At 41.5% G+C, this 26,305-nt stretch overlaps 1 protein-coding gene across 4 annotated transcripts; it reads left to right on the top strand.

The window, feature by feature from the left end:
• The first annotated feature begins 14,200 nt into the window (after positions 1–14,200).
• C1S (complement C1s) lies at positions 14,201–24,589 on the top strand. Of its 4 annotated transcripts, none has more exons than XM_087442817.1 (12): positions 14,201–14,273; positions 16,815–16,980; positions 17,228–17,435; positions 17,635–17,812; positions 18,479–18,604; positions 19,049–19,248; positions 19,454–19,607; positions 19,968–20,083; positions 20,487–20,565; positions 21,092–21,220; positions 21,912–21,986; positions 23,362–24,589. In XM_087442817.1, the coding sequence occupies exons 2-12, from the start codon at positions 16,958–16,960 to the stop codon at positions 24,159–24,161; spliced, it is 2,088 nt and encodes a 695-aa protein (XP_087298943.1). In that variant the 5' UTR covers positions 14,201–14,273; positions 16,815–16,957; the 3' UTR covers positions 24,162–24,589. The 4 variants fall into 4 exon arrangements, with proteins under 4 accessions (XP_087298943.1, XP_014649447.2, XP_004438738.2 ...); XM_014793961.2 differs by lacking the exon at positions 14,201–14,273 and adding an exon at positions 15,762–15,941 and having other exon boundaries at positions 16,854–16,980; XM_004438681.3 differs by lacking the exon at positions 14,201–14,273 and adding an exon at positions 15,762–15,941.
• Positions 24,590–26,305: the final 1,716 nt, after the last annotated feature.

The raw sequence follows: 26,305 nt of genomic DNA, 5'->3' as shown, positions 1-26,305 counted from the left end.
AGAAGGCTATAGCTATCCCTGGGACAGAAAAGATCAATAACCAATGGGTATAGGTTTGGAAAGGAAGGGACAACATGCAATTTTATTTCCCTCTCTCAACTGGGCACTGTAGAGAGAGATCTGGGAGAGCTGGCTCTTATAAGAATTCTCGCCCTTGGTCAGTTTCTGTCAGCTTTTTTTTTTTTCAGGATCCCATCTGCAGGTTCTGAGTGGGGTTTAAAGTGGGAAGTATAGTTCTAATATTTACCATAATTTGGCAAGGTTTTTTATTCATTTTAATTTTAGTTTCTCCTTAGCTGTTTAAGGGAATAATGTAGCAGTTTACCAAAAAATCCCTCAAAGTCTCCTTAACTCTGGGGTGGTGGCCGTGATATGGGGGTCCTCCTTCTAAGGTAGACATGGGAGTGCCTGCAAGGCTATTAACTTGGCAAACTTGTGTGTTTACAGTCACGTAAAAGCAATTTAGATGGAGGATAACTAGAGTGAGTGCTCAAATAAAGGAGGATAGTGGGGAGCAATAGGAATCACGTCAATCCTATTGTCTTTTATTCTAGGTACCTCTTCTTGTGTTTTAAATTTTTCCTTAACCTTTCACAATAAGTTTTTCAATGAGTATATTTTGGAATTCTGAAGCCTTTTGGAAGCTTCTGCATACCAATTACAACAAGTATCCCATTCTGTTTGTTTAATTTGGGAATTCTTACTTTTAAGTGCACTTCTTAAGTGATCTTATCTAACTGGAACATTCGTTCTAATGGCCATTGTAATTTTCCTGAGTGTTAGTAGCAGTTTGGGAGAACTCTTAGTGGCAAATGTACTTCAATTCACATTGCTGTCCAGCCATATATAGCTGCAAATGGGTGCAAGCCACATTTCCATCTGGCCATATTTTGGGGTCCCCAACCTGTTGGTTACCAAACCAAGCTCGCAGAATACAAAACGTTTAGGTTGTCTTCAGTAAGATTTTGCCATTCTTGAGTTATGTATAGCTCTCGGGACCATAGTTCTTAGACATAAAATAAGCAGGTGTGCCAGAAGATGGCATGCTTAACTCTTTGTATTTTAAGGATCCCATTCTTTACTTAAATTTTTTTTCACCTAAGGTCGCGCACTGGACCCAGTCCAGCTCAGATCAGACCCAGTCTTGAACCCAGTCCAGTTTTTAAGTTGGACCCAGTCCAACTCTGGCTGGTAACCACAAACAATTCCCAATGTGGTACTGAGGCTGGGGATTAAACCAGGGGCTGGAGTTTCCAAACAAATGGGGAAAATTACTGGAAAGCCAATTAGATCAGGAACTCCCTGCAAAGAGAGTGGAGCTCAGAAGTGAGAGGAACTTACCCCCAGCCCTCGGAAATGGCAAGAAAGCCATGAACTCAAAGAGGGGTTTGCAGGTACTATGCCTGTGTTTCTCGTTGTCCCTGAATGCCATTAGAAGTTCACTTCAGATCCCACTGTTGCCATCAAATCTGTTAAATAACAAAAATTCAACCAAGTGAATTTTAAAGATCTAACTGGGTTTATTGAACAATTCATTGATTGGGCACTATACCATCCAGCAAGTAGAGAGGAGCTCCAAAGGGCTACAGGATGGGAAGGGTCTTTAAAGGCAAGATAAGGAGGTCATAAACAAAAAAGATTATTTCAGGCTTAGGTAACCTGCCTGTGGGGGATGGAAGGGTTCTATGTAGCAGATTACCTCATCTTCCTCTGGAGGATGGAAAGGATTACCTTATTGCTGCTGACCCAAAATTTCCACACTGACCAGTTAATATTACATTCCCAGGGAAGGTTATAACTGCAATTAGGTTAGCTATTAAGTCTTGGTTTGTTTATCACAAATGACTCCATTTTGAGCCTGTTGCTTCTTAACATCTCTGTTCAACTGACTCTAATCAACAGCTATAAAATTGGCTATGGCAGGCCCTCCCTCCCACTTCCAGGCAATTTTTCCCAGGAAGAATCTGGAATGGGGAAAATACAGATGGCACCTCATGCTGGGACTTTGCTGAGGAGTGTTCCTTGCTTCTACCATGACACAATCATGCCCCTAGTCCTCTTTGCCCTAGCAAAGGATTCTTAATTAGATGCCTCAGGGTCTTTTCATTTACTTTTAGAGAAGTATATGACCCCCTTGATATCTGGAGAGGTATCTGCTCCAGGTGTCCTGCCTTGTTTTGGTTCAAATTTTTATTATACTTGGCAGATATTCCTTATAGTCAATGATTTGTGCTGTAGCCATTTTCTAATTTCATTGCAGCTGGAGTGTTCTTTTCTAATGTTAATTTTGTTAATTTTGGTGTTTTAGGGAAGGGACTGAGTAAACATATCTTTACTCCTCCATCTTTTATTGGAACACCTCTGTCTTTAAACTCTGTCTTCTCTTGGCTTTCCTGGTATTACTTTCTTGATTTTCCACTTACTGCTTCTGCTGTTTCTCAGACTCCTTTTTAAGCTCCTATCCCTGAGTTATAAATTCTCATTCTCCAGGATTCTCTCCTTGGCCCTTCTCCCTGCCTCCAATGTATGTTTTTACAACACCACTGAGCAAGTCTCTAACTCTCAGCCGACACTGGGTTCCTACAAATTTAACTTAATTCTGACACTATCTACCTGGAGACAGTGTCATATCTCACAGGTTAAGGGCATGGTCCCACAAGACTGGCCCCACTTCAGATGCTAATTGCAAGTCCAGGTTGTTAACTGTGCTTCTGATCAACTGGCTATAAATCAAAGGCTCCCATACCCCCCTTCTTGGATTTGATTAATTTGCTAGAGCAGCTCACAGAATTCAGAGAAATATTTCCTTACATTTACCAGTTTATTGTAAAGGATATTATAAAGGATACAGATGAACAGCTAGATGAAGAGGTACATAGTGAGGTCTGGAAGCATTCTGAGTGCAGGAGCTTCTGTCCCCATGGAACTGGAGTGCACCATCGTCTCCAAATGTGGATATATTCACCAACCAGGAAGCTCATCAAACCTCATTATTCAAGAGTTTTTTAAAAAAATTATTTTATTGAGGTCGTATTGGCTTATAACATTGTGTAAATTTCAGGTGTACATTATTATATATCAGTTTCTGTATGGACTGCATTGTATTCACCACCAATAGTTTAGTTTTTATCTGTTACCATACATATGTGCCCCTTTACCCCTTTCACCCCCTCCCCCACCTCCTTCCTTCCTGGTAACCACTAACCTGTTCTCATTATCCATGTATTTGTTTATCTTCCACACATGAGTGAAATCATATGGTGTTTGTCTTTCTCTGTCTGACTTATTTCGCTTAGCATAATACCCTCAAGGTCCATCCACGTTGTCACAAATGGCATGATTTTGTCTTTTTTTATGGCTGAGTGGTATTCCATTGTATATATATACATTTTTTGATTGGGTTGTTTGTTTTGTGTGTGTGTGTATATATATACATATACACACATATATATATATATATACACACACACACACACATATATATACATACCATATCTTCTTTATCCATTCTTCTGTTGATGGACACTTGGGTTTCTTCCACATCTTGGCTATTGTGAATAATGTTGTGATGAACATAGAGATGCATAAATCTGTTTGAATTGTTGATTTTATGTTCTTTGGGTAAATACCCAGTAGTGGGATAGCTGGTTCATATGGTATATCTATTTTTAATTTTTTGAGAAACCTCCATACTGTTTTCCATAGTGGCTGCACCAGTTTGCATTCCCACCGGCAGTGTATGAGGGTTCCCTTTTCTCCACATCCTCTCCAACCTTTCTTATTTCTTGTCTTGTAAATTATAGCCATTCTGACGGGTGTAAGGTGACATCTCATCGTAGTTTTGATTTGCATTTCCCTAATAATTAGTGATGTTGAACATCTTTTCGTGTGCCTGTTGGCCATCTGTATATCTTCTTTGGAAAAATGTCTGTTCATATCCTCTGCCCATTTTTTGATCAGGTTGTTTGTTTCTTTGTTGTTGAGTTGTATGAGTTCTTTATATATTTTGGAAATTAACCACTTGTCAGATATATGATTTGCAAATATTTTATCCCAGTTGGTGGGTCATCTATTTGTTTTGTTCATGGTTTCCTTTGCCTTTCAGAAGCTTTTTAGTCTAATGTAGTCCCATTTGTTTATTTTTTCTTTTGTTTCCTTTGTGGAGTCAACATGGTATTTGTAAGGATACTGCTAAGACTGATATCAAAGAATGTACTGCCTATATGTTCATCTAGGAGTTTTATGGTTTCAGGTCTTACATTCAAGTTTTTAATCTATTTTGAGTTAATTTTTGTGTATGGCATAAGATATTGGTCTATTTTCATTCTTTTGTATATGGCTGTACAGTTTTCCCAACACTATTTATTGAAGAGACTTTCCATTCTCCATTGTATGTTTTTGGCTTCTTTGTCAAAGATTAGCTGTCCATAAATGTGTGGTTTTATTTCTGGGCTCTCAATTCTGTTCCATTGGTCTGTGTGTCTGTTTTTGTGCCAGTACTATGCTGTTTTGATTACTATAGCTTTGTAGTATATTTTGAAGTCAAGGATTATGATACCTCCAGCTTTGTCCTTTTTTCTTAGGATTGCTTTGGCTATTTGGGGTCTTTTGTTGTTCCATATAAATTTTAGGATTCTGTGTTCTATTTGCATGAATAATGTCATTGGGATTCTGATTGAGATTGCATTGAATCTGTAGATTGCTTTAGATAATATGGACATTTTAACTATGTTTATTCTTTTTTTTTTTTTTTTTTTTAAAGATTTTATTTATTTATTTTTTTCCCCCCAAAGCCCCATAGATAGTTGTATGTCATAGCTGCACATCCTTCTAGTTGCTGTATGTGGGACTCGGCCTCAGCATGGCCGGAGAAGCAGCGCGTCGGTGCGAGCCCGGGATCCGAACCCGGGTCGCCAGCAGTGGAGCGCGCTCACTTAACCACCAAGCCACGGGGCCGGCCCACTATGTTTATTCTTGCAATCCATGACCATGGACTATCTTTCCATTTATTTATGTCTTTGATTTCTTTCAATAATTTCTTGTAGTTTTCAGTGTATAGGTCTTTCACCTCCTTGGGTAAATTAATTTATTCCTAAATATTTTATTTTATTTTATTTTTTTTTTAAGATTTTTTTTTAATTTTTTATAATTTTGTTTATTTATTTATTTATTTATTTTCCCCCAAAGCCCCAGTAGATAGTTGTATGTCATAGTTGCACATCCTTCTAGTTGCTGTATGTGGGACGTGGCCTCAGCATGGCCGGAGAAGCGGTGCGTCGGTGTGCGCCCGGGATCCGAACCCGGGCCGCCAGCAGCAGAGCGCGGGCACCCAACCGCTAAGCCATGGGGCCCGCCCTATTCCTAAATATTTTATTCTTTTTCTTGTGATTGTAAATGGGATTGTATTCTTGACTTCAGTTTCTACTAGTATGTTGTTAGTGTATAGAAGTGCAGCTGATTTTTGTATGTTGATTTTGTACCCTGAAAATTTGCTGTAGTTGATTATTTCTAATAGTTTTCTTTGTGGATTCCTTAGGGTTTTCTATATATAGAATCCTGTCATCTGCAAACAGTGAGAGTTTTACTTCTTCCTTTCCAATTTGGATACTTTTATTTCTTTTTCTTGCCTAATTGCTCTGGCCAAAACTTCCAATACTATGTTGAATAAGAGTGGAAAGAGTGGGCACACTTGCCTTGTTCCATTCTCAGAGGAATTGTTTTCAATTTTTCACCATTAAGTATGATGTTGGCTGTGGGTTTGTCACTTATGGCCTTTATTATGTTGAGGTACTTTCCTTCTATACCCATTTTATTGTGAGTTTTTATCATAAATGGATGTTGGATCTTGTCAAATCCATTCTCTGCATCTTTTGAAATGATCATGTGATTTTTATTCCTCATTTTGTTAATGTGGTGTATCACATTGATTACTTTGTGGTTGTTGAACTGTCCTTGCATTCATGGAGTAAATCCTACTTGATCATGGTGTATGATCCTTTTGATGTATTGTTGTATTTGATTTGCTAATGTGTTGTTAAGCATTTTTGCATCCATGTTCATCAGTGATACTGGCCTGTAATTTTCCTTTTTCGTGTTGTTCTTGTCTTGTTTTGGTATCAGGGTAGTGTTGGGTTGGCCTCATAGAATGAATTAGGAAGTGTCCCGTATTCTTCAATATTTTGGAATAGTGTGAGACGGGTAGGTATTAAATCTTTGAATGTTTGGTAGAATTCACCAGAGAAGCCACCTGGTCCTGGACTTTTGTTTTCTGGGAGGTTTTTGATTACTGTTTCAATCTCTTTACTTGTGATTGGTCTATTCAGATTCTCTATTTCTTCTTGATTCAGTTTTAGGAGGTTATATGATTCTAAGGATTTATCCGTTTCTTCTAAGTTATTCAACTTGTTGCCATATAGCTTTTCATAGTATTCTCACACAATCCTTTGTATTTCTGTGGTATCTGTTGTAATTTCTCTTTGTTCATTTCTAATTTTATTTATTTGAGTCATCTCTTTTTTTCTTAGTGAGTCTGGCTAAGGGTTTGTCAATTTTGTTTATCTTCTCAAAGAACAAGCTCTTAGTTTCATTGATCCTTTCTACTGTTTTTTTAAGTCTCTATTTCATTTATTTCTCTCTGATTTTTATTATTTCCCTCCTTCTACTGACTTTGGGCTTTGTTTGTTTTTCTTCTTTTAGTTCTTTCAAGTGTAGTTTAAGATTACTTATTTGAGATTTTTCTTGTTTGTTGAGGTAGGTCTGTATTGCTATAAATTTCCCTCTTAGTACCGCTTTTGCTGCATCCCAGAAGAGTTGGTATACTGTGTTTTCGTTTTCACTTGTCTCCAGGTATTTTTTGACTTCTCTTTTGATTTCTTCCTTGATCCAATGGTTGTTCAGTAGCATGTTGTTAGACTCCACATATTTGTGAGTATTCCATCTTTTTTCTTGTAGTTGATTTCTAGTTTCATAGCATCGTGGTCAGAAAATATGCTTGATATAATTTCAACCTGCTTAAATTTATTGAGGCTTGCCTTGTTTCCAAACCTGTGGTCTATCTTTGAGAATGTTCCATGTGCACTTGAGAAGAATGTGTATTCTGCTGTTTTTGGATGGAATGTTCTCTATATATCTACTAAATCTATCTGGTCTAGTGTTTCATTTGAGGCCATTGTTTCATTATTGACTTTCTGTCTGGATGATCTATCCCTTGATGTAAGTCAGGTGTTGAGATCCCCTAGTATTATTGTTTTGCTGTCAATTTCTCCCTTTAGATCTGTTAATAGTTGTTTTATATACTTCAGTGTTCCTGTGTTAGGTGCATTTATATTAATGAGTGTTATGTATTCTTGGTGGAATGTCTCTTTTATCATTATATAGTGCCCATCTTTGTCTCTCATTATCTTTTTTATCTTGAAGTCTGCTTTGTCTGATATAAGTATGGCTACACCTGCTTTGTTTTGCTTGCCACTTGCTTGAAGTATCATCTTCCATCCTTTCACTCTGACCCTATGTTTGTGTTTAGAGCTGAGATGTGTTTCCTGGAGGCAACATATTGTTGGTTCTTATTTTTTAAGCCGTCCAGCCACTCTGTGTCTTTTGATTGGTGAATTCAATCCATTAACATTTAGAGTGGTTATTGATGTATGAGGGCTTAATACTGCCATTTTATCTCTTGTTTTCCAGTTGTTCTGTATTTCCACTGTTTCTTTTCTATTGTATTTCTAACTGCCATTTTAATTTGGTGGTTTTCTGTGATGTTTTTCTCAGTTTTCTCTTTATTTGTTATTTGTGACTCTGCTCTGATTTTTTGTTTTGTGGTTACCATGAGCTTTGTATAAAAGATCCCATAGATGAGATATTTCATTTTCTGATAGCCTCTTATCTCCCTTAGCCTAAGCAGGTTCCATTCATTTCCTCTTCCCCTTCTGTTTTTGATGTCACCAATCGTTCTTTTTTGTGTTGTGAGTTTGTGACTAAACTGAAGTGTTTTTAGTTATTTTTGATGTTTTCTTTCCCTTTATCTTTATGTTATAGTTAAGTGTTTGTTAACCTATTCTGATAGAGAGCTGCAATTTTCTGATTTTGTCCACCTATTTATCTCCTTGATCAAAGCTTTGTAAACCTTTGCTTTTTTGTTTCAGGTAGGAGGGCTCCCTTCATCATTCTGGTAAGGCAGGTCTAGTGGCGATGAACTTCCTCAGCTTTTGTTTATCTGGGAAAGCTTTTATTTCTCCATCATATCTGAAAGATAATTTCCTGGATAGAGTATTTTTGTCTGATAGTTTTTGTCTTTCAGTATTTTGAATATTTCATTCCATTCTGTCCTAGCCTGTAAGATTCTGCTGAGAAATCCACTGAAAGCCTGATGGGGGTTGCTTTGTAGGTTATTTTCTTCTCTTTTGCTGCCCTTAATAATTTTTCTTTGTCATTGACTTTTTTTTTTTAATAATTTTTACTTATTTATTTTTTCCCCCAAAGCCCCAGTAGATAGTTGTATGTCATAGTTGCACAGCCTTCTAGTTGCTGTATGTGGGACGCGGCCCCAGCATGGCCAGAGAAGCGGTGCGTAGGTGCGAGCCCGGGATCTGAACCTGGGCAGCCAGCAGCAGAGCGCACGCACTTAACCACTAAGCCACAGGGCCGGCCCTGTCATTGACTTTTGACAGTTTTAATATTATATGTCTTAGGGAATGTCTTTTTGCATTGCATTCCTGCTTTCAGGGGCATTGAGAATTCTTATTTGTGTTTGGATCTCCAGCACATAATAGGCACTCAATAGATGTTCGCTGGGTGAATGAATGAATGAGCACAGTAATATTGGAGGTTTCAATAACCTATCATTAGAGAAAAGATGTTCTGTTTGTGAGAAGTAAAATATTTGGAGGAACTACCTTTGTAATCTAATTCTGAGGACACAGGAAAGCCATTAACGTTTTAAAAAATGTAATTAGAGTTGTCATTAAGGAAGATTAATTTCTCAGTTTGTGTAAGATAGATTTAGGGATGATGGAGGGGGTGGGAAGTTAGAAGGCATCTATCCAGATGAGATGTAATGAGGCTCTGACTTGGAGTAGAGGAGAGGATATAAAAGACATCGAAAAGATAGAATCAACAGGCCTCAGCAAAGATTGGGGGCAGAGGAGAGGAAGGATTAAAGATAGCTAAGCTTTTGAACTTGGATGGCTGGGAAAATGGTAGGGTCATTAACAGAGAAAGGGAAGGCAGAGTAGGACCACTATTGAATGCTAGCCATTCAAGTCCCATTTCAAATCTCAACTCTTCTATGTAGCCTTTCTTATTTCTCCTTAGCCAGGTGCAATATCTTTCTCCTTTTATCTCCTGAGTCCTGTATTATATTCTGTCATTTTGCTTAACTTCCCCTACCTCCCCCCAACTTCCCACCTGGTACAATAGCTCTGACCCTGTCATCTTTGTGTCCCACTTAGCACCTAATACAGTGCTTTGTACTTTACAAGCAGTTTACATTTACATTTAATTATGCAATTTGGGTGGGGAACACAGCAGCTCCCCAAATTGGCTTTACTTTGTTATTGTCTTAGTCCCTTTGGACTGCTAAACCAATATACCACCGACTGGGTAGCTTGTAAACGACGGAAATTTATTTCTTACAGTTCTGGATGCCGGAAGTCCAAATTCAGGGTGCCAGCTGGTTGGACGAAGGCCTCTTTGAATCGCAGACTTCTTGTTGTATTTGCACATGGTGGAAGGAGCTAGGGAGCTCTGTGGGGTCTCTTTTATAAGAACACTAATCCCATTCATGAAGGCACCACCCCCATGAACTAAACATCTCCCAAAGGCCCCACCTTCTAACACCATCACATTGGGCTTTAGGATTCCGACGTGAATTTTTGTGGGAACGAAAATGTTGAGACCACAGCAGTTACTTCTCCTTTTCCACATTTACTTTCTTTTATTTTCCCCCCATGTTCACTTAATTTATTCTGCTATAACTACACTTTTTTTCCTTACGATTTTTCTACATCAAAAAGTACATCAATAAACCATCACTTTTTAGTTTTGCTGAACAACAGATGAATTGGTATTTTGGCGAGCACTGTTTATATCTAGAGTCTTGGACAATAATCCATATACCCCGTGTGTTGTAGGGGTGGAATTCTCCTCCTTATTCCTGATGTTTCCTTATAGGAATGCCTCCTGCAAGGAAGCTGTGTTTTGCACGTGCTCCAGAGCACTAGGGAGATTCTAGCTTTAATTTGTGAGAGCCTGGCTAAGGTAGGAAGTGCTAAACTGGAAAATTCCACTCTACATTCAGAGCCATGGAGGAAATTGGAAAGTCTGACCTTGAATTGAAGTGGCTTGTTCACAGGCTTGATAGTGGAAAATTCTCAAAAAATTCCTGGGTGGGTTTCAAGGTGATATGCTTATTGTAGGTAGGCTTGCTGGCATTGCCTGTGCCCTGAAGTCACCCTAATTTGGTATTAAATTTAAAAAGTGGAAGAAAGACTAGTGTCAGGGCATTTGGCAGAGGTATTGGTCCCAGGTGCATAGGCTTCAGAAGCTTCAGTTACAATATCTCAGTTCAAGAATTTACTGAGGGCACTTTTTCTAGCTGAAATAGACATAGGGATAAAGGAAAAGCCTTGCCTAGGAGGAAAGCTTTTTAGGTCTTAGTCACTCCATAAAAGAGACAGTGGCAAAAGCCACTGAGGCACAGGATTGAACACATTGGCACTCTTTGCGTTGTGGAGGCTGGATTACTAGGCAGAGCTCACCTACCAATGCAGCACTGGGTGCCAGAAGCTTGGGGCTCAAGGGGGAGATGAAAATATTCCATGTAGGAGAACCCCCATATGGTAAGTACCAAATGCCAAAATTAACTTTTTTTTTTTTTTCTGGTGAGGAAGATTGGCCCTGAGCTAACATCTGTTGCCAATCTTCCTCTTTTTTTTTGTATGTGGGACACCGCCACAGCGTGGCTTGATGACTGGTGTGTTTGTCTGTGTCTGGGATTCAAACCTGCGAACCCCTGGCTGCCGAAGTGGAGCGTGCAAACTTTTAACCACTACGCCACTGGGCCAGCCCCCCAAAATTAACTTTTTAAAAAATGATTTCTTCCAATTGTGTTTAAGTTCACAAGATATGGATTCTGAATAGTTGGCATAAACTGCTTGGCCTCAAGGTGAGGTCAAAAACTAAGATTTTCTCCTTTCCTCGGATACTAGTGAATTTCTTCCTCAGTACTTGGCAACATCAAGTACTGGGTTTTGGAAATATAATTTCAATTTTGCCTGAGATGACTGCACTGAGGTCTGAGGATGGCTTGTTTTCTCTATCTTGTGGTTATGGAGCTGGTGTTGCGATATTCTTGTGTCTCATTAACTCTGTGGACTTTTCAAAACTGAGCTCAGGGAAGCTAGTCCAGTCTCTGAAGCCTTGCAGGAACCAACTCATTCCAGCCCAGGCTGCAGCGCCTGAAGAAACCACACCTCTGCCCAGGCACTGGAAACCCTGTGGCTGAGATGGAACCGAATACAAATTGAGGCTGATGGTTATGTGACTTTAACTTAAGAACTTTGGACTTCAATTATTTTTGACATTAATGTGTTTGGAACTTAATTTGCAGTGGGATTTGAACTTTAATTTTTGAGTTTGATAATGAGAGCGTTTTTGTTGTTCAAATTTGTGATACCTCTTTATTGTTGGCATTTTATTATTGGAATTTCTTAATACAATCATTCAATCTCATTGTAGAGCTCTGATAACTATCATAAACAACGTGGCTGGGTGAAATTTGGGATGGGAAATGGAGCAAGAGGTGAATTTCCAGCCTTGGGTGTAGAATATATTTAATGTTAATATATTGTTCAGAATTGTTTTGGGAACTTCTGGGGCCAGCGGTGCTCGAGGACATGAAGGGGGAGCAATGATTGGCATCGGGTGAGTGGATTGTCCCAGTTAGACTCCTGACCTCTCTCCCAGGTAGACAACCACATCCCTGGTTGAATATATGCTGAAATGGTCAAGCCTAACCGGGTTAAAGAAGAAAAACCTTGGGAATGTTAGGGAGGAAATGTTTCTATGACCTCTGAGTGATCTTTCCTGATGGAGAGAGCTCCATGATATGACTCTTCTGTCTGCTCTCCATCCCATCACTCACTTTGCCCTGGGGAAGTGGAGTGACTTTCCTAACTGGTGAAGATTGGAAGTATAACGGGGTATGCTCCCCTCCGTGTGGCCCTTCCTCCTCTTGGGAGTGAGCTGTCTACAGGGAGCATATGTTCTATGCGTGGCGAGGTCTCCCCTGGCCTAGCATTGCTTGTGTCTAGATGGGTAATTCTGTTTAACTCTGGGGTTCGGTTAGTCACCATTTGGCTGTTACAGTAGGCTACTTCCTCTATCTTGGCTTTGTTGCTATTACAGAGAATATTTTGATCTCCATTTGCTGCTGTTTTGTACTTCTCAGTTTCTCTAGAACTTGAAATGGGAAGAGGAATGGTATTATTCAGCCCCTCAGAGACCCTAACATTGTGAATATGACAGTTAAGACTCTGAGTAACACTAATGATATTTTCTAAAATGTCCTATTCATACTTATATACACGTGTATTAGTTACATTTAATATTAGCATGTAAGGTTCTAATTTCTGGTTTGCATCTCAGCATTATCACATCCGCTGGGGTTCAGATGACCCTGAGGGTGACAGTAAGCACTGTCGTTTTTATGAATCCCCACAATACTGAGTGGATTATGTAATGTGGTCCCTGCTCTTTCAAGGCTGTCACTGTAAGAGGTCTTGACTTGAGTTCTCACTGAACTGGCGAAGGAGGCAGGGCCCAGAGATGCCATTACATGTGTGATTTGTTGTCTGCTTGAGATTTAGAGAGAAAAATAAAATATTTCACCTGGATGGCAAAATTAAAGAGGAGACGGCAAAACACAAGTCAGGGTAGGAGAGAGTCACTAACTTTTCTGGCGAGTATTGAATTTAGATGGAAAAGGATAAGGAACCCTGGAGAATTTGGTAAGATGCTCTCTTTTTTCTCGCTGTATAGTGAACCATGCTCTGAAGCTCTTGAGGAGAATGATGCTGCTACTGCTGCTGTTAGTGTTTGGAGATGAAGTTATTGTTGATTGTTTATTAAGGGCTTACTGAGTGCCAGACACATGCTGAATGCTTAGCATACATTATCTCATTTAATCATGGTCACAAAAGGTCCTGACAATGATAGCTGTGTTTGAGGTAGGTGATATTATTCCCATTTTATGCAAGATAGAACTGGAGCTCAGAGAAGTTAAGTAACTTTTACAAGGTCAAACAGCTAAAAGCAGCTAGTAAATGGTCTGAACTCATTGGCTCATTCATTCAATCAATCATTTCTCAGGTACTCACTGAGCATGTGGTATCAGTGATGGTTCTTAGTTGCAAGCAACAGAAACCGACCGATCCTGGTTGATTTTAGCAGAAGAGGAATTTATTAAAGGGATCCTGGATTGCTCACAGAAATGCCAAGAAATCTGGACAGCCAAGTGTGGAAGCTTCACAGCAGGAACAATGGTCAGAATATGGCTGCCTTTGCCGCCACCGCCTTGGGCAGGCCCTAGGCACCTCAGCTTGCGACACTCATCCTCTGAGGCTGGATGCTGAATGCTGCTTGTGAGCACCACCTCCTCCTCCATCTTTCTCCAACCACCACTGTCACTAGAGGTTCCACAATCCCTGCTTCTTGGTATTACTACCTATGGACTCAAAACCTAAGCAGATGCCTCTGATGACTGGAGTGTGAGTGCATGGGCCTGCTCCAGAGCAGCAAGAGCGGTGAGGACACACTTCCTGTAGTTGCATCTTCTCTCCTGGGGGGTGGGCTCTTGGCATGTTCCCAAGACTCATATGAAGAGGAACCCTCCAAGTGTGGTAAAGACGTTCAAATGCTGGACAACTAAAGGAACAATAGATGGTGGTCTGTACATCTACTCTATGAATGATGCTGCTAGATAAGGTGGAGAATACCAAGATGAATCAGACCAGAACCTGCCTTCAGACACCTTATAGGCTCATAATTCTCTTCCTTTTAAAATGTAAATTTATTTGGCATCATAGTTTGCAAAGCTCTTTCACTCTCGTTGTTTCATTAGATCCTCCTAACAGTCATGTAAGGTATGTACAACTGGTATTATCTCTGTTTTATACTTGAAGAAGCTAAGAAGTTAGGTGATGCACCCAAGGTCTCCAGCTGGTGAGAGGACTTGGACCTGTCCTCTGACTCCAGGCCCAGCGCTGAGTCAACCAGAGGTAAGACGTGCACAAATACCATGCCTCATCGATTCTGAGGCACACGGTTTTCCCCCACATTTTAACACTCCTGAAATCAGGATGCATCTTATAATCAATGGTGTATCATAGTTTAATTGGCAGCTTTTTTATTCCTAGTAGTATGTAAAATAAGAGAGCATCTTCAATTGATGAAGCCATAGATTGCTTGGAATGCAGTCACTGAGATGGGGGTAGAAAGTGATAAGGGACATGAAGGAGAGCTGGAGGTCAGGGAAGGCACTGTGGAGGAGTTGTACAGGCCCACAGTCCCTTGGTCTCTTAGCTGCAATTCTAAATTCCAAATGCTCTGAAAACAAAGTGTTGTTTCTTCCCCAAGTTTGTCATCAAAACTCATTTGCCAGCAAAACCTGACTTGAACTGATGAGTAATTTATGATTATAGCTATAAGTAATTTATAAATGTAATATATTAAATTATAATTTTAGTTATTCTGCTTACCGTGAAGATCAATATGTTTAGCTGCAGAAATATTAGTGTTTGATAATGGAGTATTATCCCAGCCCCTCAGGGAAAGGGAGCGGAGGAGGTGTTACCTAATATTTGGTCCATGTACTGCACTGTCTATTTTTTTTTTTTTGTGAGGAAGATCAGCCCTGAGCTAACATCCATGCTGCTAATCCTCCTCTTTTTTGCTGAGGAAGACCGGCTCTGAGCTAACATCTATCGCCAATCCTCCTCCTTTTTTTTCCCCCAAAGCCCCAGTAGATAGTTGTATGTCATAGTTGCACATCCTTCTAGTTGCTGTATGTGGGACACGGCCTCAGCATGGCCAGAGAAGCGGTATGTCGGTGTGTGCTGGGCTGCCAGTAGCGGAGCGCGCGCACTTAACCGCTAAGCCACGGGGCCGGCCCTGCACTGTCTTTTAAAAATCTGTGAAATTCTGAATTTTGAAACATACCTGGACCCAAGCGTTGTGGATAAGGGACTCTGGATTGTATCTGAACTGGGGCTTGATTGGTGGATAGAATTTAGATGTTTGGAGATGTGGAGGGGATTTTAGGGGGAGGAAAAAGCATCATCCTATACCAGCTTGGGTCTAGGTATAAGTCATTATCCAACCATTAAACTTGCTTTAAAGGCAGAGATGACCTGCATTTCTGATAACCACTCTCCCTTAATTCATGATTCATGCTCAGCTAGAGGGTTGGGCTTTCTGAGTTTGGCTTTCCCCCCACAGTATTAATCCCCTCCTCTTCCCACAAATCACCTGACTTCCCCGAAAACTCTGTAACACACCCTTTGGCTGAAAAAGAGCATTAGGCAATCGGTGAAATTCCCCACTCCTCCTTTCTCACCCTGTAGCCCTGGATAGAGGAATCTCAGGCCTGAGAGAAGGATGCAGTTCTTGTTTCAAAAGCAGAGGGAGCTCCAAGATCAAGGCTGAGTTACCTTTCCCCCATGTCATGGTCTCCCAGCCCCCTCTTTGTTTGGATCAGGGAATTTCAGACATGCACACTGGGTTAGAGAATCATATGAACAGAACCAGGACAGGGAGGCCAGCGGAGGTTCCTGCAGAGGGAGCGTCAAGGCCCCGTGCTGCTTTCCCTGGAAGCCGGCACGGTCGCCCAGCATGCCCACTGGCAAGAGAGAGGAGACTGACCCACCTGCTCCCATCAGCCTCTGAAGGTAAAAACCTTAAAAACGAAGAGCAGAGCTTTGATGGAGGAAAGAGAAAGGCAGCAAACTTCACAGAGGAATGTTTCGGGCAAAGATGGAGGGCTGGAAAGAGCAGAATAAAAAGAAGTCAGAATATAGACAGCCTATTTCTCTGAGGTTGACCCCACCCACCCCCACATCACCCTACTACCCACTACTATTTTCAGAGTTAGACACATATTTGGCAAGACTTTACTAGGAACTGTGGGAAGATAGTCTTGTCTTTTTAGTAAAGGAAAAAAAAAAAAAAACCTGGAAAATTAATGTAGGAAATTGAGGGAAAATTTTTCCTTTCCTTTTATGTTTCTTGTCGTTCAGTGTCCCCTTTCTCCTTCCCCACACAACCCTCTCTCAGACCACTTCTCCCAAGGTCACTGCCTTCCCCTGGTGAAAGAAGCTCATTCCTCCATCAGTGGTCATTGGGAGCATCTGTGGAAACGCATGCAATAACGAACATAGAAAGAGAGCTGATTTGAAGTGAGACGGGAGATCACTGTCAAAAGAGGAGGGAGAGATATCCTAGATGGATGGTCCTGGTGGGGAAAGACTCCTGAAAACCTGAGGAGAAATGGGGATATTGTTCTGTGAGAGCAGGAGAGAGACTGATAGAGTGGGAGTGGGGGTCAGGAACGGGGGTGAGAGAGGAAGAAAACTGGGAGAAACTACTCATTCTTTTGGAGAAAAACTGGGACAAGGTCCAGAGAAGCAATGGGAGAAGGATAAGATTTAGTTTTAGTCTAGAAAATTAATTGAAGTAGAAGAGGGGGTGTGTGAGAGTATAGGTGTCATATGGTGATGATTAGCATTATGGTTCTGTTTAACCTGTGTGTTATTCTTATGAAGGTGACATTGAACCCCAGGTGACCCCCTACTACCAAACAGGTGCCTGTGTTTGTTAGACAAACATAACCAGGTCTGCGAACGCTTTAGCTCCAAAGTCCTTAGGTGCAAAGAGCCAGGACCAAGATTCGTGCTGATCATCAGGGATGGACAAATTGCCAGAGATGTGGTAAGTGATCATGAGTCTACAGAGATGTATCTGGACTCCATTCCCTTCACCTTCTCAAGAAAACAGCTCATATCTGAAGCTTGGGTTTTGGTTTGACCTGAGCCTTCTTGCTTTATTCCAATCTAAGATTCCCCTCTATGTGCTGGTGCCCTTCTCGTCTCCCTCCTCCCTGTGACAAATGCTAGAGCTCTGCACTAGTCTGCTGGTACCTGGGTCACCCCTGTCTCCATATTTCTTTTTTTTTTAGGTGCATTGTCCTGTTTTCCCTTTTGACATGGGTTTATGCTGAGCCTACTATGTATGGGGAGATCCTGTCCCCTAACTATCCTCAGGCATACCCCAATGAGATAGAGAAATCTTGGGATATAGACGTTCCTGAAGGGTATGGGATCCACCTCTACTTCACCCATCTGGACATCGAGCTGTCAGAGGACTGTGCATATGACTCAGTGCAGGTATATTATAATAAGCACATAAAGGATAGGCCTGGGGTAGTGGAATGAGAAGGATGTAGGATGGAGTGCCATAGGCATATGGTGGACTAAAGACAAATAGTCCTAAGGTGGTAAATGTTCTTTTCTCTCTGTCCCTTCTTCTCTGACCTCCATACCAAAATATTAATCTTTCCTAGCTTCTTTTTTCCTCTTCTTTTAGATAATGTCAGGGGTCCTTGAAGAAGGGAAACTCTGTGGACAGAGGACCAGCAAGAATCCCAGCTCCCCAATTGTGGAAGAGTTCCACGTCCCATACAACAAACTCCAGGTGATCTTTAGGTCGGACTTCTCCAATGAAGAGCGTTTCACTGGGTTTGCTGCATACTATGTTGCCGTAGGTAAGGCTCACCCTTCTCTATGTGCTTTATTGATCCAGCTAAAAGGTTAGAAGTGGGACAAACATTGAGCAATGCAGTGAATAAGGATTCTGTTTATAACATTTACTAAGTGTTGACTTGGCTTGGGTCCCTCCATAAATTGCCTTTGTAAAATTCAAACACATGATCATATCTTAGTGGTGATGATGATAATGGTAATAATAGATAATAAATAGTAATTTATTGAGAACCACTATGAACTGGGCACTGTATTAGGAATTTTACCTATATTAACTTAATCTTCACCTCAACGTTAAGTAACTTGCCAAGAATTTCACAAGAAATGTATGGTATTCAAACCCATTCAATGGCAAACAAACCTTCAAATTCTGTGTGCTTCCATACCTATCTCCAGGTTAAAATGATGTTAGAACAGCTCATAAAAGCCAAACTATTGTTTAGATTTGACGGAAGTGCCAACATCATATGATGTAATAAATATACTAATTGTTCCTTCCTGCAGAAGACATATCATCATGTTTAGCTTGCAGACTGTTGTCTCTAGAGCTGAAATGCTCTGTTTATGAGAAAGGTCAATGGTCTCTGGCATTGAGAGCTCCCTTATAGACATGCAATGGTCAGGCTAGGTCTTGGTCCTTGACCTCAAGCTTTCTCTACTCTTTGCAGATGTAAATGAGTGCAAAGACTTTGTAGATGCCCCTTGTAGCCACTTCTGCAACAACTTCCTTGGTGGTTACTTCTGCTCCTGCCCCCCAGAATACTTCCTCCATGATGATATGAAGAACTGCGGAGGTGAGCTTGGCATCAAGAGAGGTGCATGTTCCCTGGGATGTAGAATGGCTGAAGGCTTCAGCAAGGGCATTGTCTACTCTTCCAATTTTGATTAGCCTCAGACTTGATTTGGCATCTATTCTTAGTTACCCATAAGCTGGGGTGGAGTCACAAGAGTGGAGGAAGACAAGGCTGCAGGGTCAAGTTAATTAATTGGAGAGCAGAGATAGATGCCTGTGAAGAATCTACCTGGGACTGTTGATAACTGTGAAAGTCTCTATCATAAGCAATGTGATGGAAACCCAATAGGCATTTGGTACTTCTACTGATCTATATTGGGTGTGTAATTGGTGCATGTGGGCTCCAGTCAGGGACTGTCAGTTCATGAGAGGAGTCATAGAATAGGGCAAGAAGTCCTTTGCTTGACCCTATATTTGATTCCTTTTTTCTCTTTTTCTCTCTTAGTCAATTGCAGTGGGGATGTATTCACTGCACTGGTTGGGGAGATCGCAAGTCCCAATTATCCCAATTCATATCCGGAGAACTCAAGGTGTGAATATCAGATCCTGCTAGAGGAGGGGTTCCAAGTGGTGGTGACTGTGCGGAAAGAAGATTTTGATGTGGAGCCAGCTGATTCAGAGGGCCACTGTGCTGACAGTTTAGTTGTGCGTGATGGATGATTAATTTTCTTCCCAACTCACACAGAAAGATTTCTCCTTGAAGACAAATTGTTTTTCCTTCTTTTCTTTTTTTCTCCCTCCTTCTTATTTTATATTACCATTATTACCTCCCTTACTTTTATCCCCTCCATTTTACCTCTTTCTTTTAGTTCTTTCTTTCTTCTGATTTCATCATTTTGTTTCCTTTCAGTTTGTTACACGAGACCAAAGATTTGGTCCTTACTGTGGTCATGGATTCCCTGGGCCACTAAATATTGAAACCAAGAGTAATGCTCTTGATATTATCTTCCAAACTGACCAAGCAGAACAAAAAAATGGCTGGAAGCTTCGCTACTATGGAGATCGTGAGTAATCTAGAAGTGGCTCTTTGGTTGCTGGTACCAAAGTCCCTGGACAATGTAAAATCAAGACAGGTAGATTGTTGTATGGATAGTATCCTGAGGTACTCCACTTCCTCTGCTAGATCTAAACCTCTCAGTGGTTGCTAGAAATGTCTCAACCACTAGGAATCCTTCAACTGGACCTGTGAGTGCAGACAACTTGGGGGTGGTTGGTTAGTAATGCCATGTTGTTTTAGACATCTCCATTTTGGAATGATAGGTATCAGGATTGAGGACAACTGAATGATTTTAGAGTGTGAGAATGATGTAAATAGTATAGACATTCTCCAACCATTTGGTAAATTTTTTTCTGTCCTTTCCAAGCAATCCCGTGTCCTAAAGAAGTCACTGACAATTCTGTTTGGGAGCCTGAGAAGGCAAAATATGTGTTCAAAGATGTGGTGAAGATAACCTGTAAGGAAGGGTTTGAAGTTGTACAGGTAAAGTACTGTTAGGGGCTTCTCCCTAATCTCTAGGTCAGGATGAGCATACTGGAATTGTCCAATTGTTTGCTGAATGTCCTTGTTTGAGCAAGGTATAACACTTTTTCCCTAAACAGAACAGCTCAGGATCTTTAGTCCTTTCTTGTGAGTCATGGAGCTCCTTGGCCAGCTTGGCATTCTCTTTCTGCCTTCATTCTTCTGGGTAAGGGGAGCTGATATACTGGGGCAAAATCACCTTTTAACCCCAACTCCTGGGTGCTTTGAGTTTTTCTGCTAAGATGTTCCAAGCTTCTTGTGGTGAGGACTCCTCATTGATCCAAGGACAGAGATTGATTCCATTTTGATTTTGATTCCCCATATCTCTCCTTATAAATTAATGGTGATGTCTGTTATTCTCCAGGGAAATGTTGGCTTGAAATCTTTCTATTCTACTTGTCAAAGCAATGGAAAGTGGAGTAATTCCAGACTGAAATGTCAACGTATGTATCTCTTTAGAAGGACTTTTTTTTTCCTCCCAAAGGAAGAAAGATCAGTGCATCGAGATTCAAAGGCATTTTTTCTTCTTAAGCTTGTGAGAGAATGGGTTGGGTTTTTGAAGGGAAGCCGGTCAGGGAATCTCAAGCTCTGGTCTGGTCCCAGTCCGGCCAGACTAGAGGTTTCTTCCAAAGAAAGGGGCTGTGGGATTGATAGAGTCAATAGCACTATATAGGTCCATTCCTGGCTTCTGCAGCTGCTTCCACCAACCACCAAGAAACAGGTTCCTCCTTGTAGCTTTCAAGGGGCTATCTGAATTGGCAGAACTCAGTGGGCTAGGGAGTTGAGTGATGCCAGTTGAGAGTATGGCCACAGAGAGGCTGGTGTGGGGAGGTTCAACCCAGGTATGCTTATAGATGTGGGAGTGGAGAAGGAGTGAGGAGCATGGCTGGGAGGATGGAACTGGTCCAGTGACTCTTCCTGGGAGGAGGTGGCTATCCTGACTATCACTCTCCTGCCTTCCTCTTGTAGCTGTGGACTGTGGCTCTCCTGAACCTATTCAGCATGGTAAAGCCGAAGATCCAGAACATACTTTATTTGGTTCTGTCACTCGCTACACTTGTGAGGAGCCATATTACTACATAGAAAATGAAGAAAGTGGTATGTTTCTTTGACTGGAGAAAAGAGAAAGAAAGAGTGAGAGTGTTGGAGGGTGAATAGCACAATCTTTCTGAATTGGAGAGAGTTTGGAGAGAAATAAAGGAGATGGGACAGACTTTGTTCATCTTCTGGGCTTAGTCTAAAGACATAGTTTTCTTATGAGGTAGGGTAGGTTCTATAGGATCATCCATAGGGAATCATAGAGGTCACCTACCTTCGCTTCACAACTATGGCAGGAATTTCCCCTACAATATCCATTATCATGTGGTTATCCAGCTTTCGACCAATTAATTAATGTAGAACCCACAGGAGTAATGCTCCAAGTCACCATACTATGATCACTGGCTTTCTTGATGGAGAGGCTTTGGTAATGCTAGATGAAGGGCTGGATGAGACACAATAGGTCCCACTTCATTGCTTTTTATTTTATATTTTATTTTCCCACTTGACGCACTTTCCAAGTCTCTACCATAACCATCTTCCTTCTGCTTTGGAGACTGTTCCTTCCCCTCCCCAGGCAGGAGAGAGGCCAGAGGGATTGTTTGGAGGATATTCTCAAGATTCTTTTCTAGTTGATTTGATCTGATCCCCTCTTCAAATCCCAGAGAAGCTGAGGCTCTGAATGAAAGGGGGCATCAGAAGAGGGATGATGTGGTGGTGAGTGTGTCCTTTGTCCCTTGTGCTATTTCAGGGGAGTATCGCTGTGCTGGCAACGGGAGCTGGGTGAATGAGGTGCTGGGCACAGAGCTGCCAAAATGTGTTCCAGGTAATCAGGGCTCAGGTTTGGGTAGAGACCATAGTCACAGGTACAGGGGAGTGGAGGTCACCGTATGAAAGTAGCTGTAATCCTCTTGGGAAAGGATTTAACAATCTGAGCCTACCAGAGTCTAACTCAGGAAGGTGGAGACAACACTAGGTTGTGGGCCTGCCAGGGCCTTGGGGAGTTCCTCAACCACATTGAGTCAGGCCAACTGGCAGGAGAGAGAAAAGTCAGCTAGTGACACTTGGTGTCAGAGTCAGGGCCAGTTAGGTTTGGTAATGTGGATGTAGTAAGGGGATGTAGAATTGCTAAAAACAGGGCCTGAGAATTGAGAGTGAGTAATCAACACTCATAAACAAGACTGGTTGAATAGCTTAGTTATTATATTAAAAGTCTATATGGCAACAAGACATAGAGGAATAAAAGAAATGAGGGGTTGCACACAGTCAGAGTTGAGTAGAAGAAGGCCCTCAGGCAAAGCCAGTAAAATAATAATGATCTTGGTAGTAACAATAATGTTACTGAGAGCTAGGGACTAAGCTAATTAATTGTATTTATTATCTCATTCAAGTCCTTGCAAAACTCTATGAGGTAGGTATTATTAGTTCTATTTTACAGATGAGTGAATTGAGTGCAAGTTCACAGAGTTAGTAAGGGGCAGGAGTAGGCTTTGAACCCAGGTCTGTCTGCATCCAAAGCCTGTTATGCTCAACTCAGAGTCCACTCAGGCTGACTAGTGAGGGATTTAGGTAAGGCAGCTTCATCTGAAATAAAATTCAGTTTTAGTTATATCAGGTAATAGCAAAGGGATCAAACCTGGACCCAGTCAATGGGGAATGAGATGAAAGATGAAAGAAGAGAAGTCATTCTTTGCCCTACTTCCATGGATTACTAGGAGGGGCTCAGCTGCAATTAGGACTTCACTGAAGAAAGTGATAAGCGTTTGATCGGACCTCGGAAGAAGATAGAATGCTTGCCTCCCCTACCATCTGTATGAGGAAAGAGTTTCCTAGCACTCTCTCCCAGTTGGGCCACTGGCTCCATGTGCTGAGCCTGGGATGAAGTGTGCCTCTAGAGGGGCTGTGAGTCAAGCTGTCCATAGTGTGAGGCACTAGCTCATTTGGGCTCAGTAATTCACACACCGCCTCAATTTAACCAGCCTTTCCTACAAGCCTGTTTGTGGCATTGGCAAAGTGGAATGTTTGGTCCTTAAGTAAGTTCAGGATGAATCAGGTACTGAGATGGTTGACCAAATACAGTGTTGGCAGTATTGTGTCAGGGAACCCTGAAGCCTGGAAGGTCTCTGAGTGGTTGGAAGATTTGCAGGAGGCCAGCAATCTATTTCCTGCTCCCTCCCCATCTTGTTCTTTTTCCTTCCCAGTCTGTGGCGTCCCCACGGAGACCTTTGCAGAAAAGCAGAGGATATTTGGAGGATCCTTGGCAAACATTGAAAGTTTCCCCTGGCAAGTCTTCTTTTTGAACCCAAGGGCTGGTGGGGCTCTCATTGATGAGTACTGGGTGCTGACAGCTGCTCACGTTGTGGAGGGAAACAATAACCCAGTAATGTATGTTGGGTCCACCTCAGTGGTCACCTCGGATCTGGCAAATGCCCAGACGCTCACTGCTGAGCGTGTGTTTATTCATCCGAGTTGGCAATTTCTGGATGCCCCAGAAAGACGGAATAATTTTGACAACGACATTGCGCTGGTGCGGCTGAAAGACCCAGTGAAAATGGGACCCAAGGTCTCCCCTATCTGCCTGCCAGGCACCTCCTCAGAATACGATCTCTCATTGGGAGACCTGGGACTGATCTCAGGCTGGGGCCGAACAAAGGGAAGAGATAATGTTATCAAGCTCAGAGGGGCAAAGTTACCCGTTGCTTCCTTAGAAAAGTGCCAGCAGGTGAAGGGGAATAATCCCAGAGTGAATACAAATGCCTTTGTTTTCACTAATAACATGATCTGTGCTGGAGGAGAGAAGGGCGTTGATAGCTGTGAAGGGGACAGTGGTGGAGCCTTTGCTATACAGGACCCCAATGAAAAGACCCCCAAATTCTATGTAGCTGGCCTGGTGTCCTGGGGTCCCCAATGTGGGACCTATGGGATCTACACACGAGTGAAGAACTACATTGACTGGATAATGAAAACTATACGGGAAAATAGTACCCACAGTGTGCGCTAATTCATGCATATATTCTAGCCTCTCCAAAGGCTAAGACCAATCTGTTGCTTACCATTCCTTACAATATTCTCATTGTTTCACCATGACTGAGAGAAGACATGAGAGTATGATTTAAATAGAACTTGATTGTTGGGATACCTGGCTGCAGGTAGTGTTTGATCATGACATTGTGTTGGTCATTCAGTGTGGTCTGAATCTCCCCTGAATACCTACTATGGATAACAACATGGCAAGGGCTCTCCTATCTTGCACTATTCCACAGGGAGTCCCTTTTCCTGGTGATTGCCTGGTGTTACAGTTCTGATTCTGAAATTTATTGTTGGGCATACCCTTGATTTTTTGTTTCCCCTTACCTGCTTGAAGTTCCATTTACTTTATCATTCTCACTGTCTACTATCTACTTGTAATAAAGCAAGTTTATAACCAGTTCTGGCTGACTTGTCTTATTCCACATCAAGACCTCAGCACCATAGAAGGGGAAGGTGATGAGAGGGCTGTTGTGTCATGGAAATTCAGGCATCTAGCAGCTAATATTTAATTGTCAGGAAAATAGGGAATTTAGCTTTTCTCCTCTCTTCCAATTGAGTTTTACTGAGATATTGTGGATTAGCATGAACATCATAAACATAAGGTACTGTATTCTGCTTTTGAAAGTCACTAAACATACCCGAACTTCATTCAGAAGTCCACATACAACAGTTAGAATTGGCTGTTTAAGATCTTCTTTAAGTATAAAATTTTGAGGTATAAATTGTTTCAATGTCTCCTGAAAATTAATTTTCCTTTACTACTCTTTTGCATAATACAATATTAGGACTTAATAAAAAAGAAAAACAAAAGAAATTCAGCATGCTCTCATCTGCTTTCCTGGTGATTTTGGTCAATTTGTCAGTCAGGCCACCCTGTCTTCTCTGGGTTGAACTCTGCACCAAGATGTTATAGCTAAATGTCCTGTTGAGGATGGACTAAAGACTCTCTCTTCTATTTTTTTTCAAGGGAACAAAAATTAAAAAAAAAGAACCCAGAATTCCTCCTCCCCCCAAAATTGGACAGGAGGACAGGAGAGCTATCTTAGGGTGGCAGTTGCCCTAACAGGGTGCCTATTACAGCCATGGACTGAGGGTAAGCGTTAGGAGGCCTCTGGTCTGTCGGATGTAACATACAGCTTTCACGAAAGCGGTTTTCATCAGAAGCCAAAAGGGGTGTATTTGGGGCCCATCAAGAAAGGATTTTGATCTTATAGACCAAAAGGGCTAAATTCAACAGCTGACCTTAGACTGGAGGTTAACATATGGTGAAGTAACAAGAACTCTAATCAAAGGGTCTGAAGAATCAAAGAGGAATTATAAAAGGGAGCCTCTGGAAGGATAGTGTCAAGTCAACTAAGTAGCATAAAGCCATTTACATTATTCTTTAACTGTATACCTCCTAACCACCTTCCCTCAGCTGCCTGTCATTACATGTGCAAGGGAATTGACAGTGTACCCTGGACTATGGTGTTTTGGGTGGGAGAAGGGGGATTCCTCTAGTGAAAAAAAAGAATTGGAAAAATATTAAGATTAAGAAACAAGCCCGTGATGTAGAAATTTTCCTTCTTTTTTTAAAATCGGAGTAATAGAAAAAAAATTAACCTGGAATCTGAGAAGTGACGGGAAAAGGAAGTCCATCCCTGCCGGAGAGAATCTTCAGTCTGTTTGGGTTCTGCCCTTGCTTACGGGCTGAGGTATTGGCGAAAGAATTCCCTCATTGCTGCTGCCTTGTGCAGTAGGATGGGATGGTTTTTGCATAGTTAACTCTATCACAGGATCATTTCCTTGGGTTAATGGCAGGGACAGGTTCTAAATGAATCATCGTCAGGGACTTCAGAGCTGGGAAGGGCTCACCAACAAGGCCTAGAAGGGCTAGAAAATCATTCACTGTGGGTTAAAGTGTATCAATCTTACTACCTTGCAAGTCACTTGGGAAGTGTGTCTGCTTCACCTGAAACTCAGGAAAAGACTTAAATTTTTTAGAGCAGGTGAATTGTCACATTTCTTTGGTCAGAAGAAAATGGACTGGTGGACCAGCTTCTCATGCCAGGGAGAAAAGATGGTGCCCAGAGGCCAAGAGGACTTGAAGGGAAGAAACCTAGTTGAAACTGGACT

The sequence above is a fragment of the Ceratotherium simum genome, chromosome 17 (assembly GCF_057802395.1).
Source record: "Ceratotherium simum simum isolate JZ-2026a chromosome 17, ASM5780239v1, whole genome shotgun sequence".
In the NCBI taxonomy this organism is placed as follows: domain Eukaryota; kingdom Metazoa; phylum Chordata; class Mammalia; order Perissodactyla; family Rhinocerotidae; genus Ceratotherium; species Ceratotherium simum.
The sequence above is the reverse complement of the archived record's forward strand: the minus strand, read 5'-3'. Positions and strand labels throughout refer to the sequence as shown.

Excerpts from the sequence above, each read along its gene's own strand:
- C1S (XM_087442817.1), top strand. The coding sequence starts at position 16,958 with ATGGACAAATTGCCAGAGATGTG. Across the intron at positions 20,566-21,091 it reads TTCCAGACTGAAATGTCAAC|CTGTGGACTGTGGCTCTCCT; the intron begins GTATGTATCTCT and ends TTCCTCTTGTAG. Across the intron at positions 21,987-23,361 it reads GCTGCCAAAATGTGTTCCAG|TCTGTGGCGTCCCCACGGAG; the intron begins GTAATCAGGGCT and ends TTTCCTTCCCAG.